Source organism: Xyrauchen texanus, chromosome 14 (assembly GCF_025860055.1).
Source record: "Xyrauchen texanus isolate HMW12.3.18 chromosome 14, RBS_HiC_50CHRs, whole genome shotgun sequence".
NCBI lineage: Eukaryota > Metazoa > Chordata > Actinopteri > Cypriniformes > Catostomidae > Xyrauchen > Xyrauchen texanus.
In genome coordinates, this window is record NC_068289.1 from 35,513,320 (window position 1) to 35,529,804 (window position 16,485).

The 16,485-nt window shown below is 36.4% G+C and overlaps 1 protein-coding gene across 1 annotated transcript; it reads right to left on the reverse strand.

The window, feature by feature from the left end:
• Positions 1-1,180: 1,180 nt before the first annotated feature.
• LOC127654945 (very-long-chain (3R)-3-hydroxyacyl-CoA dehydratase 2-like) lies at positions 1,181-14,436 on the reverse strand. The gene is made up of 7 exons (XM_052142521.1): positions 14,241-14,436; positions 10,718-10,835; positions 8,726-8,744; positions 5,932-6,020; positions 4,265-4,386; positions 2,828-3,006; positions 1,181-2,625 (listed from the first exon to the last, which is right to left on the reverse strand). The coding sequence occupies exons 1-7, from the start codon at positions 14,363-14,365 to the stop codon at positions 2,543-2,545; spliced, it is 735 nt and encodes a 244-aa protein (XP_051998481.1). The 5' UTR covers positions 14,366-14,436; the 3' UTR covers positions 1,181-2,542.
• Between the last annotated feature and the right edge of the window lie 2,049 nt (positions 14,437-16,485).

The following is a 16,485-nucleotide window of genomic DNA, read 5'->3' on the forward strand; positions in this document are numbered from 1 at the left end:
TATCTGGGATGGCATGAGAGTGAGTAAATAATGAGAGAATTAAACATTTTTGGTGAACTATTACTTTAACATAAGGTGATATAATATTCATATAGTTTTACGTTTATTAAGATAAAAAAAAAAAAAGCTGTACAGCTAGTAGCACTGCAACCACCTTAAGTACAGCCTACATTGTACTTAAAACATTAGTGACATTTCATTGCAGAAATGACCTTTTGGCCCTTGTTTTTACTGTTTATCATGACAATGTATTGCCTGTACATTTTCAATTTCAAATATACAAGATCCTATTTTCATGCCTGGTTGTTGTCGATCCAAAGAAAATTAAGCATTTCTATGACAGTCTGTGAAGACAAAAGATCTTTTTGTTTGGCAGTCATGCCTCCTTGTTTTTTAGTTTTTTTTTCATAGGTCTCATGACTCCCATCCCTACACCAGATGAGATGCGGAGATATAAACCTTAAGGGAAATTGCCTTTAAGCTATTTTGTCCTCCTTTAATGTTGATCACTCTACTGAACGCACTGGAGGCTTTAAAAAAAATAACAGTTGAATTGGAATATATTTGAGGATCAGTTAACCATCCCTAAAATCTGACATAAAGACTGTGGAATAAGATTTAATCTAATCTGTGAGTAGTGTAAATGAGAGCTCAAACAGTGCATATGTAATATGTCACACAGGGTGTTAAACTAAATGTGACAATCACAAGGAAGCAGTTTTTTCTCCACATGAATTCTATGCATTCAGCTTTATGAACTTCTAAACAGGAAACAAGAGCACTTTAAAGATATCTGTGGTTACAGACTTAAATGTTAGGAGTCTGGAATAGATCTCTACTGCCATCATGTGAAGGATGGATGAATGTGGTAACCAAAAGTGCAATATGAACCCTCATTACTTCGCTCTTTTAGGGAAAATTGAATAGGTGTGTTATTGTAAACATAGGCACAAAGAGAGCTTGGAACATTTAAGAGACAATACTTCCAGTTGCACTCCAGTTTAAATACTTACATTGGAGTAAAAACATGAATTAAGTCTCATAAGCACATATCTGACACACAAAAGTAGTTTTGCTTCCCAAGTTATGGTTTATTGTAAAATATATATATATATATATATATATATATATATATATATATATATATATATACACATACATACATACATATATATATATATATATCTCATTGTATTACTATTCAAACAAAGTTTGCTGGTCCCATGCAAAATTGAAATGTATCAAAAGCTCAACATTTTTTATGGCATTTTATGGCTCATGCTACTAATATCCAATGTATTGCCCCACCACTTCTACATGCATTTATAGTTGTACTTCAGCCTTTCACAAGAATCCCATGCTAATCTTGTCATAAATCGGCCCGATGAGGCAATTTTTGCAATAATGTGGCTCGCACTTAAACAGAAGAGAAATCATTTGCATGTGTTTCAATGGGAGGATGGAGTTGGCTTATTCTGATGCTGTTGGCAATTAGGCAGACGGGCAATGAAGTGTTAAGTTAGTCTTTATTCCGAGACTTCTCTGCACATTATTAGATTTGACTTATTGAAAAAGCATGACTGGAGGCACTCAAATCCAATTGGCCCTGGAGTCGAGGCCTGTGTTCGCTTCCACTTGGCATGTGCTCCTGTAGCCCTTTTCCAGTCAAACACTTCCACATTAACAGCAGTAAAGCTCCAATTGTGTCAGCTGTAATCTCCTATGACAAATGCACATCCAGTACATTAGTAGCACTAACTGTTGGGTCCGACCCATCAACTCAGCCAATCGCTTTGGGTAATACACCTCTTTTCTGAACAAACAGCCACAAACCAGCAATATATACCCAATACTGAACAACACCACCAACAAACAATGGTTCAAAGAATTAACAATGATCTTTATCGACCATTTAAGAAACACAGCACAAAACAAAGAAAGAAAACACAAACAGTAATCATGATCATTAGATGTGGAAATCAAAAGGTGGGGAAAATGCCATATAGTTTGATTTATGAATCACCCAAAGTGTTCTATGTTAAACAAAATCCACATACTGAAATATAAAGGAAAGGAATGAACTGTCTGAAACATAGATATATTCAAGTCAGTAGATTAAAATGGAATATAGTGTACAGAGCACAGTACACAGAAAGAGTATGAGATATTTCCCTTCTGGCTGAAGACACCAGTAGTAGTTATGTGATATTTTTTGTGATATTCTCTGGATGTCTTTGTCAATGGTATCTGCTACAATATTTGGTCAGTATTTCTCTATTAGAATAAAAAAAAGAGAAGAAAATCTCAACTCAATAGCTGATGTACAATATTAGTATGGTAACAACATTCCCCTCTAAACTGAGGAAAAGCCACTGGTTTGGATACAGGATCACCAACTGAAGCAGTTCTTAACCAAAGCAGTATCGTTAGCAATCATCTTCAGAAAGCTTTTTCTTCTGGTTTTTAAAATCTGTGAAGTGTGGCTTTTAAAGGTTATCCTCGTTTTTCCCTTCTCTGTGCAATCAGCCTGCTGTGTGTGGAGTTATTCCACTTTGCTGTACTCATCCACGTGTCCCAGAACTTTCTTCCTCTGGCGCATCATGTGGAAGTAAAGCTGAGGGAATACTAAGAAACACAGACAAAGACACTTACTAACAGGAACAGAGCTGCTCATTCATTGGACAAGAATGAGCTTCAAGCTTTATGAACATTTACAGCTATACAAGTTCAACTGAGGAATGGGATCATTAACATATAGACTATATAAAATATTTTAAGAAAATATGAAACACTTCTGAAGGAAATCTTTGATTGTTTAGGAACGTACAGGGGATGTAGGAGATCATGATGAGGATGAGGAAGGTGTAGTAGTCGAAGGAGAAGTTGTACTTGTTAGGCAAGGTGATCGAGTAGAGCCCGGTTTTCTGCACGTATGGCAGTGCAGCGTAGATCGTCAGAAGTTCTCCAGCCACACCCATGGGGTACAGCACAATAAAAAATGTGTACCTGTGAAGGTTTACAAGATTGTAAGCACTATCATTTCATCTTTACAATTAGGATTGGGGTACATGAGTGGAAATGGTCCATACAAAAACCCCTCTATGACTAGATTAAATCAGTGGTTCTCAATTGGTGGGTCACAGGTCACTGTTCTGATAGCTGCGGACAACAGGGGAAAAACAACGTTAAATGCAACTAACCATATAATCATTCCTTTTTTTTACTTTAAAATGGAAGAGAGAATTCTTCTCATATCTTTTGCTGTTTAGAAGTATTTTATCATTTAATAAGTTCCTCTTAAACTTACTATTTTACCATAAACAATCTTTATACCGTATTGTGGCATTGGACAGTCACGATTATGGAATTTAGCTCACAATTAATGGGCATACAAATAAATGCAATTATGAAGATTAATTGTCTGTTTTAGAGCTTTCGTGACTGTGGCAAAAATTGTCTGTTTTAAAGCTTCTGCAATAATGGCGATAAATTGTCTGTTTTAGAGGTTCTACAATTATGGCGATAAATTGTCTTTTTTAGAGCTTCTGCAATAATGGCGATAAATTGTCTGTTTTAGAGCTTCTACAATTATGGCGATAAATTGTCTGTTTTAGAGCTTTCACGATTATGGTGAGTAATTGTCTGTATAGGGCTTTCATGATTACATATGTGCATTATCGCCCTGGAATATGCCATATTCAGTAATCAAATAAGGCACAGCCATGGACCAGGAAAATAAAAAAAATGGCACTCCATGTCAAAAAGGTTGCCGACCCTTGCATTAGACAGTCTTTCAATGAAAGTGAAACCGGAGCACTTTGCATCCACTAACAAAATCCTTGTTTATATTTTCACGAGAGTTTGGTGAGAATCTAAGACGCCGCATCAGAGCATGTCAGGGGCGGTTATCTTCACGCGCTCTTTAGGAGTTGCACTAGATGTGGTCTGCATCGGTCGAGTTCATATAATTCCGTCGAGTGCTCAAATGCAATAATATCAGAAAAAGAGACAAACGTTTATGGCATGTTCGCTTCTTTATTTGGACAGTAAAATGTGATTGGAATTTGATGTTCACAATAATCACGTTACCTCAAATTACTGCTGTTAGATAAAATAACCGCAATCAGACAATTATTTAATAATTGCGAAAGACCTAGGTAAAATCTGGATTTTCAAAACCAGTTGTGAACCACTGATCTAAATCATATGTAAAACACATGTTTCTACCAAAAGAAGACCGTGGATGGAAACTGAAAATCTTTACCTTGCCCATTTGATGAGGTAAGGCAGATGGTTGAGCAGGCTAAATGTGTAAAAAGAGTAACGGATGATCTCTGTGACGGTCCAGGCTACCACAAAGAGCAGGACACTGTCTTCACTTTGGACCTAAGATAAGAGGAAATTTAAGTCATATAGGAATAAAGATACAATTCCACAGCATGCCGGTTTTGTTGAGGAAAATTTAATCGAGAATCATGCAGTTATTTCTGCTACTTTTCCTTTGCAATTCACTTAAGGCCCCGGTGTATTCACGGCAAAGTTCTTCTTCAATCTTTGTTTAGAGCCCAAAAAAAGTTCAAACAGCTGAGTAACGGTATACTGTTTGCAAACATTCTGACACCGGCCACACCGCTGGGGAAGGTATTTAGAAGAGCATTTCAATACAAGGATGCACAAAACTACATTTAAAACCTTGACTAATGTGACATTAAAATGTTATTTTGCAGTTCTGTGCTTTTGAGGATCACCCTGAGACTCGCAAGCTCTCTGTTAAAATTGAAGCGTGTCATTCTGCATTCAGGATGCAGTTTTGTACTGTGCTTTATTGGAGCCATTATTATTTCTTTGTTTTATGAAATAATATTTTACAGTTATTTAGCATATTGAATATCCATTAAGTTCCATGTTGAAGTGCTGCACTTGGTGTCTATATTTCCCACTAAAACGTTTGTGATCGGGGTCCCGTGAGCCTAATTATACATCATTATCCTTAACACTGACTAGTCGACTAATCGTTCAAACAACAGACTGACCGAAAATGCCATCACAAGTTCTTGGAAATGTCTCCAAATGAATGATTGTATAGATGTAGGTACATTTGCACCAGCTTGATATTAACTGTGTTCATGTTGACTCATCTTAACTGACTGACCAATGTAACCAGAATGGGCTGTCGAATAGGTGGATGTGGACCAATGGCAGTAAGGTTTTTAGCAGCCGGTACAAAGATTTCCTGAAAGTTTACGCTGATACAAACCACCGAAACGAACTCAAACACCTTCATTTTGGCTAGATTTTGTTCAAAATAGCGTCACACCTTTTCGTTCCTCGGTTTCGTATGAAGTATACCAGGGCCTTTAAGAAACACCACACAAAGATAGACTACGGAGAACATCAGAACATTTTCAAACCACATACACACCTGTCAAAGACTACAACATTGTTTCTAGTACACACACAAGCTTGAGAGGTTATTACTAGCGACAGAAACATTCTTGCAGGCATAAATGGCTAAATTATACATATTAGTATTATTCTCCAGTTTTGATTCAAGCAGGTTTCTTGTAGGAATAACTTACAGACCTACACTTTCAGCATAGACGTCTTTCTCTGGGATAGACAATGAAAACCTGATTCTTAGTTTCAAAGATCTGGTGAAAGCAACGAATAACAATGTTTTCTTTACACTAAAATTGTATTTATGTAGGATCTTCTTTTAGCCACTAGATGGCAGTAGTATGTACAAAGATTTTGCCTGGTTGACTTTTTGCCTAATGAGCCAATGAGACAAACATGGAAATATTAATCAATATGGCACAGGAGGAAACATTAATGATAAAGAGAAAATTTGTATCATTACAGATTTTATATTATTCTTTACTGCATTTAACTTTTCAAAGGACACTTGAGCAAGTAACACAATAAACTTACTTCTCTAACGCTGTGCGTGACTGCCCAGGTAAGGAACACCCGTGACATCACTTGGAACCCAGTTAGGACCACAGAGGAGGGAACAATTCCTTCACAAAACATACAACATTTTATTGCAATGCGTTCTAAACTGAGCAATAAGCTTTAATAAAATTTCAGATTACATATACAGTGTATCTGGAAAGTATTCACAGCGCTTCACTTTTTCCACATTTTGTTATGTTACAGCCTTATTCCAAAATGGATTAAATTAATTATTTTCAAAATTAATTAAAAAAAACAAAATCACATGTACATAAGTATTCACAGCCTTTGCCATGACACTCAAAATTGAGCATCCTGTTCCCACTGATCATCCTTGAGATATTTCTACAAATTGACTGGAGTCCACCTGTGGTAAATTCAGTTGATTGGACAGAATTTGGAAAGGCACACACCTGTCTATATAAGGTCCCACAGTTAACAGTGCATGTCAGAGCACAAACCAAGCCATGAAATGAGCTCATGAAAGAGCTCCAGCATTTCTCTGTGGAGAGAGGAGAATCTTCCAGAAGAACAACCATCTCAGCAGCACTCCACCAATCAGGCATGTATGGTAGAGTGGCCAGACGAAAGCCACTCCTCAGTAAAAGGCACATGACAGCCCACATGCAGTTTGCCAAAAGGCACCTGAAGGACTCTCAAACCATGAGGAACAAAATTATCTGGTCTGATGAATCAAAGATTGAACTCTTTGGCTTGAATGGCAAGCGTCATGTCTGGAGTAAACCAGGCACCGCTCATCACCTGGCCAATACCATCCCTACAGTGAAGCATGGTGGTGGCAGTATCATGCTGCGAGGATGTTTTTCAGTGGCAGGAACTGGGAGACTAGTCAGGATCGAGTGAAAGATGAATGCAGCAATGTACAGAGACATCCTTGATGAAAACCTGCTCCAGAGCACTCTGGACCTCAGACTGGGGTGAAGGTTCATCTTCCAACAGGACAACGACCCTAAGCACACAGCCAAGATAACAAAGGAGTGGCTATGTGACAACTTGTGAATGTCCTTGAGTGGCCCAGCCAGAGCCCAGACTTGAACATCTCTGGAGAGATCTAAAAATGGCTAAGCACCGACGCTTCCCATCCAACCTGATGGAGCTTGAGAGGTCCTGCAAAGAAGAATGGGAGAAACTGCCCAAAAATAGGTGTGCTAAGCTTTTAGCATCATACACAAAAAGACTTGAGGCTGTAATTGGTGCCAAAGTTGCTTCAACAAAGTATTGAGCAAAGGCTGTGAATACTTATGTACATGTGATAAATTTGCAAAGATTTTAAACAAACTTCTTTCATGTTGTCATTATGGTGTATTGTTTGTAGAATTTTGAGGAAAATAATGAATTTAATCAATTTTGGAATAAGGCTGTAACATAACAAAATGTGGAAAAAGTGAAGCGCTGTGAATACTTTCCGAACACAATGTACATCATAATTAAGCCTTGAATATGGGATCAAAATCGCATCAAATGTATCGCGGTCACGGATCCAAAAATAATATGGGTGAATCAAAATATTAATTGCAAAAATAAATTAAAAGCGATGATCAAAATAATAAGTGCAGATAACAAGCATGAATCAAAATATATAAACATTTAAAATATGCTGCAAAACAAAAATATTAAAATTTAATAAAAAAATGAAAGCAAAGTCATCAGAATTGTAAACAAAGTCATGTTTTCCTTGGTTACATTATTGTTTTTTGTGCTCTCTGACAGTTTTGCTAATATTTTCATTTTTACACTTGCGCTGTATTTTTATTTGCTTTTGTTTCCAAGTTCTGTGCATTCAGCAGCCGTCGGGAGTTGCATTGGAGAAACGTCAGCTCCCCTCTTCGAATGATTGGCTAGAGGTGGAGCTGTCAATCAAGAACTAGTGGATCAATGGGGATGCAAAACGCCCCCTGATTTACATGAAAGTTTTGGAAAAACAAGCACAGAACTTGGAAACAAAAGCAAAGAATAATACAGTGTAAGCCTACAAAAAAATTAAATATGAGCAAAATTGAACAAAAAAAAACCTGGAAAAAGGAAAACATGATTTTGTTTGCAATTCTGATGACTTTCCTTTTATTTCTGTTGTTGTTTTGGCAAAATTTCTGTTTATATATTTTAAATTCATGATTGTTATTTTGATCTGCACTTTTTATTTTTGCACCTATTATTTTTTTAACTGTGCGTATTATTATTTTTTTCCCGCTTATTATTTCGATTCACACTTATTATTTTTGGATCCATGACCGCAATATTTTTGAAGGGATTTATATCCCATACTTGAAGTATTTACATTTATTTTCGTGGGGCACAACGGAGCCAATACATGTGATATTATACTATACTTAGATTATGATAGAGAACATACATAGATATAAAAGGAAGACAGAAATTAATCATTATAATAATAAAATGTATGCAATAATAATAATTTATGCATTTACCCATTATAATATTATCATTTATATTGCAAGAGTACAACTGCAATAATTTAAAGGTCAAGAATGAAACAGAGACTGCTGCAGGAGTGCTTGTTGTTTGCTCTGGGAAAGGTCACAGTAAGCTTTAAGCCCCAGATAATGAGGTATGGACTGTGAACTATCACATTATCACTGGCCGACTGGCAGAGAAAGCAGCAACCTTTCTGGCAACTGCATTGCTGAGTTTAAAGCCTCACTTGTATAGACAATCTGACTATACAAGACTATATATTTATAGTATAGCATTATGTCAGAGACTGTTATTAGCAGCAGGGTGTACTTACCCACAGCACAATGCAATATCTGTCAAGAGAGCAAAGAACAATGGGGTGCACTCAGGAAATAATGATTTCTTAACATACAATAATCATATACAAACACTCTGCAGGGAAAGAGAATTACATATTTTAAATGCCATTCATATTCTCTATAGAGTTTTAGCAATAATACGTCTTTCAAGACAGACCAATGATACACATTGCCATCAACCAAAATTTTATACAATATTCTGATAACATTTAGCTTTTATCGCCCACCCCTAAACAATACTGGACAACATCATTGTAATACCACTTCTGATCTGTAGCTAGACATTATGAAAATCACACAAGTTTGAGTCCATGTATTCTGTGTCTTAAAGGAGTCATGACATGGACATTTGTCTTTGATCTTTTGACGTGTTCAAGAGTTCATTGCACTATTAAAAAAATCATGTCCAAAATTCCTTCTCAATCCAAAAATAGTATTTATTTACACCAAGTTGCAAAAGAGCAAATTTGGATTTTTTGGACATTACACAGATGAATGCATCAGCACATAACTGCATCTACAGCAAGACATCAACAGCTACTTTTACTGTACATCATGGCACCCCTGGGCCGCCCAATGGTGCTCAGTCAGAAATGTGTAGAGGAAAGAACAAGATGGGCCTACTATTTCTCTACACCACAGGGGACTTACACAGGACACCTTAATGTACCCATCTAGACTATTTTTAAATGTTTTTCTACATAATCATGCAATAGACGAACTACTTTGACCATTATCATGCATCTCATACTGCTTTTAAAAGATGCAATTTCAAGTTCTAGCTCAAAACAGCAAGACACAAAACGGTGGTCTCATTTTAAGAGTATAAATGCGTCCTGAAAGCATTTTTTCACCCATCTGTGCCATTTTCAATTGTCAGTCTATGTAAACGTACTAGATGGAGGTCTTTAACCATATTGATGCATTTCAGGTGATGTGTGCCACATTTTACGAGTGGTACAATCTCAACTTTTAAAATGTGGCTGTTCTGCTCCATTCCATTGCATTCCATTCTGCCTCTGTTGAAGCATCCTAACATCAGGTAACAATGACTGAAATTTAACTAAATGTTCCTGATCGCATCGTGCAAGATTATATATGTGTGCGGCATGTTTCTCTGTGCATTAGATTGTTTGTTGTTATGCACATTTCAGCATGTATTGTATGTGTTCGGCTCATTCCAGCGTTTTACATGTGCGTTAGGCTCATTTCAGCGCGTATTACGTGTACGTTAGGCTCATTTCTGTGTACTACATGTGTTTTCGGCTCATATCACTGTGGATTGTTTGTGAACCAGTCACAATATGATTCAACCTTTGCAATGGAATTGTTATTGAAAGATGGGGCAGTTAAAAACACTATTGGACCCGATCACAAACCATAAGTAACCAGTTCCATTCATGAATGTTTCTTAGGTCATGACTGTTTGATTTTTATATTTTATGGTGCTGCTGTGATTGAGTAAATAGAGTTTGATACATTCAGATGCAATGTGTTGGGGGTGCATTGCGTAAAACCTAAATTTAGTATTTTTTATTGTTGTAGAGCTTGTTCATCCTCTTTCGACTGAGGTTCAAATATATATGGCTGCATTCGAGGGGCTAGACAATGTTAGCCAATTATAACAGTGGGTGTTTACATAGACTTTTTAAGGAGACACTGAGGCCAGAACACAACATATCAGATAGAGGGCAAAAGACCGGGTGGAAAATGATCACATATAACTAAATTATGACTGTGTTGGTACAACAAAATACTAATAATATTATAAGTGGACCAAATTTAAAAAATAGATAGATTTTTTAAATTTGTATGTCATGACACCTTTAATAGATGGTATGATACCAAACTACAGAAGAATAATTCATCCTTAAGCAATAGTTGCTAAATTGTTTAAAAAAAAAAAATAAAAGCCAAATTGTTATTTATCAATTCATTAAAATTAACATTGTATGCAATCCACTCACCTCCAGAAGTGCACAAGTCTGAAAGAATTTTAGGGGCTTCTCTATCGAGTAATAAAGACCATGGTAACTACCTCTGGCAAGGTATGCTCGAACGAGACCAACAGCAATGACCAGCCATCTAGAAAAAAAACAACAACTTTGTAGTGCCACTTTCACTTGCTTTGGAGGAGGAAAACATTTCTGCTTTGCACACAAATGTGGAACTGCATGCAAATCTCTTACTACACAGTGGTTAACGGGAAGGAGTGGCATGTAACAGTCTAATTCAAATACAGCATCCAGCACATTTATTGGTACAGTATATCCATAGAGTCAAGAGTTGGTGAATGCAATCTTTTCCTCAAGACAATTAACATTAAGTTCCACCATATAGTTTTCGCAATAATGCACCCAGTACATTAATGGACAAATTTGTATTATATAGTTGAGGGGTTAGTTTACCCAAATATGACAATTCTGTCATAATAATTTACTTAAAACCTATTCACAAAACTGCTAAGAGCAAGTTTTAGTAAGGAAATCTTAAGATAATAGTAAGGCAGTGTTGACCTCATTGCTATGGATGATGTCACGTTCACATTCGGTTGACGAACATTTCTTCATCCTGTGTTGATGTAATAAAACGAGCGTGCATCCCGTCAACAACATCAAAACACCACCCCGCGATTGCCGATATTCCCTGTGAATGCTCCCTTTTTCTTCTTCTCAAAGAATACACTTTGAATTGCCAGACGATGTGGGGTCTGGACAGGACATATTATATACACTGTAGTTTGATAGTTTAATCTGCTGACGAATTACATAAATTCCCAATTCATCTGCACAACACAGTTTTATTTAGATATGTCCAGGGAGCGCCGAGTTATCTCGAGTTACCTTTATCTCTGGTGTAATTGGGTTTTTTCAGTTTGTGGGAGAGGTTCCTGCATCTCTAAGTTTACAATACTTAGTATGAGAACACCCTTACGATTCAGGAGATACCTTTTTTAAAGGTCAATGTCAACATTAGAATATTTATAATATTATTACATTAAAATACATGAACTCAATTGTGATTCAGGAGATACCTTACTAAATGGTCAATGTCATAATAATATTCTAATATACTGGTTTTAATGTGGATTGATTACAGCAGCATGCTTCAGATAATTTGTAAGTCAATCTTAAGGAGTTAGAAGTCCTCAGGAGAACTTCTAAGCTGTCATGGGTTTAGGAGCTAATTTGAGTATTAAAAAGCTTCATGAATTACTCTTCGATCACTACGAGTCCTAGAATTAGGAGTGACACGTCCCTAATTTTTAAGAGTTGCTCCTAAATTTCCACATTAGGAGCTAATTTTAGCCTTAAGATTTTTTGTGAATACGGGCCCAGATTTACAAATAAATCATAAAAATCCGACACCTGCTGAATGTCTTATAAACCAATCCCATTATTTGCCAAAAAATTTCAGCGCATGTGCAGTATGTTTTGGCAGAAACCCGATAGACTGTCTTGTTAGATTTGACAGATTAGATGATTATAAGAAAGTACGACACAAAACCTTCGTAAACACACAAATATTCTTAGGTATACAATTACTATAATTATATGAGTTAATAACATTTCTGTAATAATGTTCGCTTTATATGTTTGCTGCAAAGCAGTGTTGATATGATCTCAGTCCAGCCAGCTGTGTTGATGGCTTGAAGCCAAATCCGTCTAAAAGAACCCACAAAATCATTGATCAAAATCAATTCAACAATGGAATCCGATAAAAGTTTACAGTTTGCGGACGATTTCTGCCAACACTTCCGTGTGTGACGCAAGTGGTGATGTTGTCAAATGATTGGTCTATTGGCATCCGAGAGGAAACATCTTATAGACGTATTGCAGAAGAGCAAACAACCCAATTACATCATCCAGATGTAAACACACATCAAAAATAAGGCTGGGTGATGTGATGTCTGACATGTGCTATCAGGGATGCAATAAAAATAAGAGGGTGGCTAATGCTAACATTCTACCTAATATCTCTGTTTGTGTTCCATCCAAGAAAGTCATACAAGTTTGTAACAACACAAATGTGAGTAAATGATGAAAGAATAAAGGTCCTTGTGAAATATCATATAAGCTGTGTTTTCTGACTGAATTGCGTCATTAAACTGTTCCTCACTGTAGTAAAAATAAAAGTACAAGAATGTTGCAAACCCTGTTTGATTTTTAAGTAATATTCTAGGTTCAATACATATTAAGCTCAATCGACAGCATTTGTGGCATAATTTTGATACATTTCGACTTGTCTGTCCTAAACTTTAAAAAAAGAAACAAAAATGGAGGTTACATAGAGACACTTAAAATATAAGTAAATGGGGCCAATTTTTGAAGGGTTTAAAAGGCAGAAATATGAAGCTTATAATTTTACAAAATGACTTAACTAATAAAAATTTTAAGAGAAGAAATATTGTAATAGAGCTGTAAAATTGTTTATATCATAATTTTTACAGTCATTATAGGGTTTGTTGACATTACATCGTCATGGCAACTTAGTAAAATTGTCTATAACTTTACACAGAAAGGTTTAGTGAGTGATTTTATTAAACTAAAATCATGTTAACATGCATATTGTTTATGTATTGTGGCTATACTTTAGAAACGTATTTTAACGTTTACATTTTGGGCCCCCATTCAATTAATTGTAAGTGGAACCCAGATTTGTTTGATTAAGAAAATAAGGGGCAGGTCTAAATGTGTTTTTGTGGTAATCAATATTATGCCACAAATGCTATCGACTTAGATTTACGTGTACGGAATTCATTTAATTCTCTTTTGAGAGGTCCAATTCATTTTAGCGAATCAGTTTGGTTCAAAGAACCGGTTACAAATCAATTCGCCGAATAATTTGAGGCGTTTCTTCCGTGACACATTTGTAGTTAAATAATTTTGTGTCAAATCCGGATGTGCCACTTTTTTAATTTACAAGTTAGATAAATATTACCTCAGAAGTTGAGACATTTATGATTCCAGCATTCAGGGAGTTTTACACCAAAAATACTTATTTATAGTCTAATGATTTACAAATGAACCGGTACGACCAAATCACTTAAAAGAACCGGTAGAGAAGAACTATTCATTCGCGTATCGGACATCAATTTCGTGCAACAGTTATGAACGTAATGAGGAGAATGAGTGAGCAAGGTGCACTTAAATTCAGTTGACCCTCATAAAACGTCTAATCACAACACTATGTATGTTGAGTAACACATTTTCTAACAAGCCATCTAAAGAAACAGCCAAGAATAACTATATAAAAGAGATCCGTGTAACCAATGTTCGCAAGTCAGCGGTGTGTTCAACAGGATTTGATTACATAGCATTGCACCGTAGAATCGTTTCGAAACACAACAATCAATGTTCAACCATGTCGCTTTAAAATCAAAAGAAAGGTAACACGCAATATGAGCATGCTGCCTAAAATGCAACCATTCATTCTTGCTGTCACACGCTTAAACAAAGTGCACGGAAGCGCATTTTATTTTCATTATACCCTGCTGTCATAACCACGTTGTAGATGACCAGATATGCGGTGGCCAGAGTTCCGGGTCCCCTTTTCTTCTTGATACTCGAATCACCGTGCGTTGTTTTGCTGGTCCCCATGGCAGGTGCAGACATGACCGAGCTATCATTAGAAAGACGGGATCATCCAAATGTTCCCTAAAGGCGTGTGGCCTTGCAGACATGTATCGGGGGTGCTTATGATTGGAGCGCCCCCTGGCGAGGAAATAGTCTAATTGATATTTTGTTAGTTTCACATTTACAGTTTAGCCTCGTTTTACATTTAAATCCTGTCTCGTGGGTAAGCTGCTGATATAAAATACCAGGTATCTAAATAACAACACTAGACCAGAAAATGAACTTGAAATATTTAAAATTTAAGATTTGGGTTTGGGTTCGACACATATTTCAGACACATCTCATCCATCCGCTAGATGGCAGTGCAGGAATCGGAACGCACTTGACCTCAAAAGGTGTCAACATACATGCCTGTCTGAAAATATTTTGTACAAACAGAAACCTGAGCCCTTTTACCATGCGTAACCTATAATGTCAGCATAGCAATGTCCTATAGACATTATTTGGCCGGTACGCTGACGAGGAGACAAGAGGCCGTTTTTTTTTTTTTTTTTTAATTTCTATGGAGGACAGAGATGCTTCATTGTGCTGAATAAACTGCTTTTGTGTGCAACAGCCCATCACTTAGTGAATTGACCTCCTGTCCGCTAATCTCTAACATGTTTTACACTGCTGAACAATCCTTTTGTGGAGTTTACTACGATAAAATGGTTGTTTTATAAGAGAAGACATTTCTGCAACAACTAGATGTCAGTTTACAGCTCTTCCCATTCATTTGTATGGGTTCCGCAAACGGTGACTTTCTGTCGCAACAGGCTAGTTGACTGTTAAGCTCTGTTGTTATTTAAGCAAAGGCACCAGAGGCCATGCTATATTGTGAATATAGTCACGGTTGAAGGGCGTTGTTAGGCAGGACGTTCCTTATTGCTTTTATAAAACCGTCACCACATAGTAAAAAATTAAAGACACAAGTGTTCATTAAAATGTTATATTTTGTAGGTAAAACCGTTAATTGACATCCTTCCACCAGAAAATATAGTCCCTGGCAGTAAATATAATGTTGCTTGGCAACAGTAACTGTCAGCTATGGGTGCTGGACTGGTAATCTGGCATACTGGACATTTTCCTGGTGGGCCGCCGCACTTTGGGGCCGATCAGGGGCGGACTGGCTGGTGGGTCGGCACGAAATGGGCAGAATTGGCCGCAATAAGCCAAAATGAGCCGCCGCGTTATGCAGAACGGACCACAAAATGGCATTGCAATATGCAGAAAAGGACAGATGCAAACATATTGCTATGTAAAATCCCAGGCCGATTTCGATTCTGAGTCCAGCCCTGGTGCTGCAGAGTTATAAAAATAGAAGTTTGATTAAGAGGTTTGTGCTGTGCTTTAACATGAATAAAGCACGGCTGTTGACCAATCAGCATTGAGGACCAGAACTATCCATTTTATAAATAAGAATAGAAGATCTCTGACAAAAACAATTTGTGAGCTTTATCAATTTTTCATTAGACTTTTATATGTAGTTTTTAATTTGTCTTTAGTGTCATTAATCCCCCCTTGCTTTTTTCCTTTTGCTTATTTATTGTTTTCATTTTACAAGTTGTTCTATACATGCCTTATTATATGTTGAATGTTAATAGTTATAGAAATTGTATATTACTGGAAAATTAAAATAAAATGTACATTTACTCGTATAAATCCCAACAAATCCCACATTTTACCAAGTGAGACTCTTAGAATTAAATGAGAAATATGTGTGCTGTACAAATATTTACTTGAATAATTTATATATGTTATTTTATATTTGGTTTTCTGGTGAATCAGAAGTATGTACAATTATTATTAATCAAATGTAAACAATTAATCACATCATTAGCGAGTGGTAATTCCAGAGATTATTTTATTTACTAGATAAAACCTCCGCGCTTTTACCACAGGACAGAGCGTAACATTCAACTAGCGTGTTACGACAATAAGTTACCGTTTGCGGATAACATACAAATGAATGGGAAGAGTCGTAAACTGACACATATCTGTCGCTAAATTGTTCGTGTATTCTTTTTATAAAATGCAATTTTATCATAATAATCCACATATAGTTCATTACAAAAGCATTTTGTAGTGTAAAACATGTTGAATATTAGCGGAAAGTGGGT

Bases quoted from the DNA above. Each gene is read 5' to 3' on its own strand.
- LOC127654945 (XM_052142521.1), bottom strand. From the start codon at position 14,365: ATGTCTGCACCTGCCATGGGGACCAGCAAAACAACGCACGGTGATTCG. The intron at 10,836-14,240 runs GTATAATGAAAA...TTTTTTTTCTAG, and splicing joins AACGTGGTTATGACAGCAGG to ATGGCTGGTCATTGCTGTTG. The intron at 4,387-5,931 runs GTAAGTTTATTG...CTCTTATCTTAG, and splicing joins TCACGCACAGCGTTAGAGAA to GTCCAAAGTGAAGACAGTGT.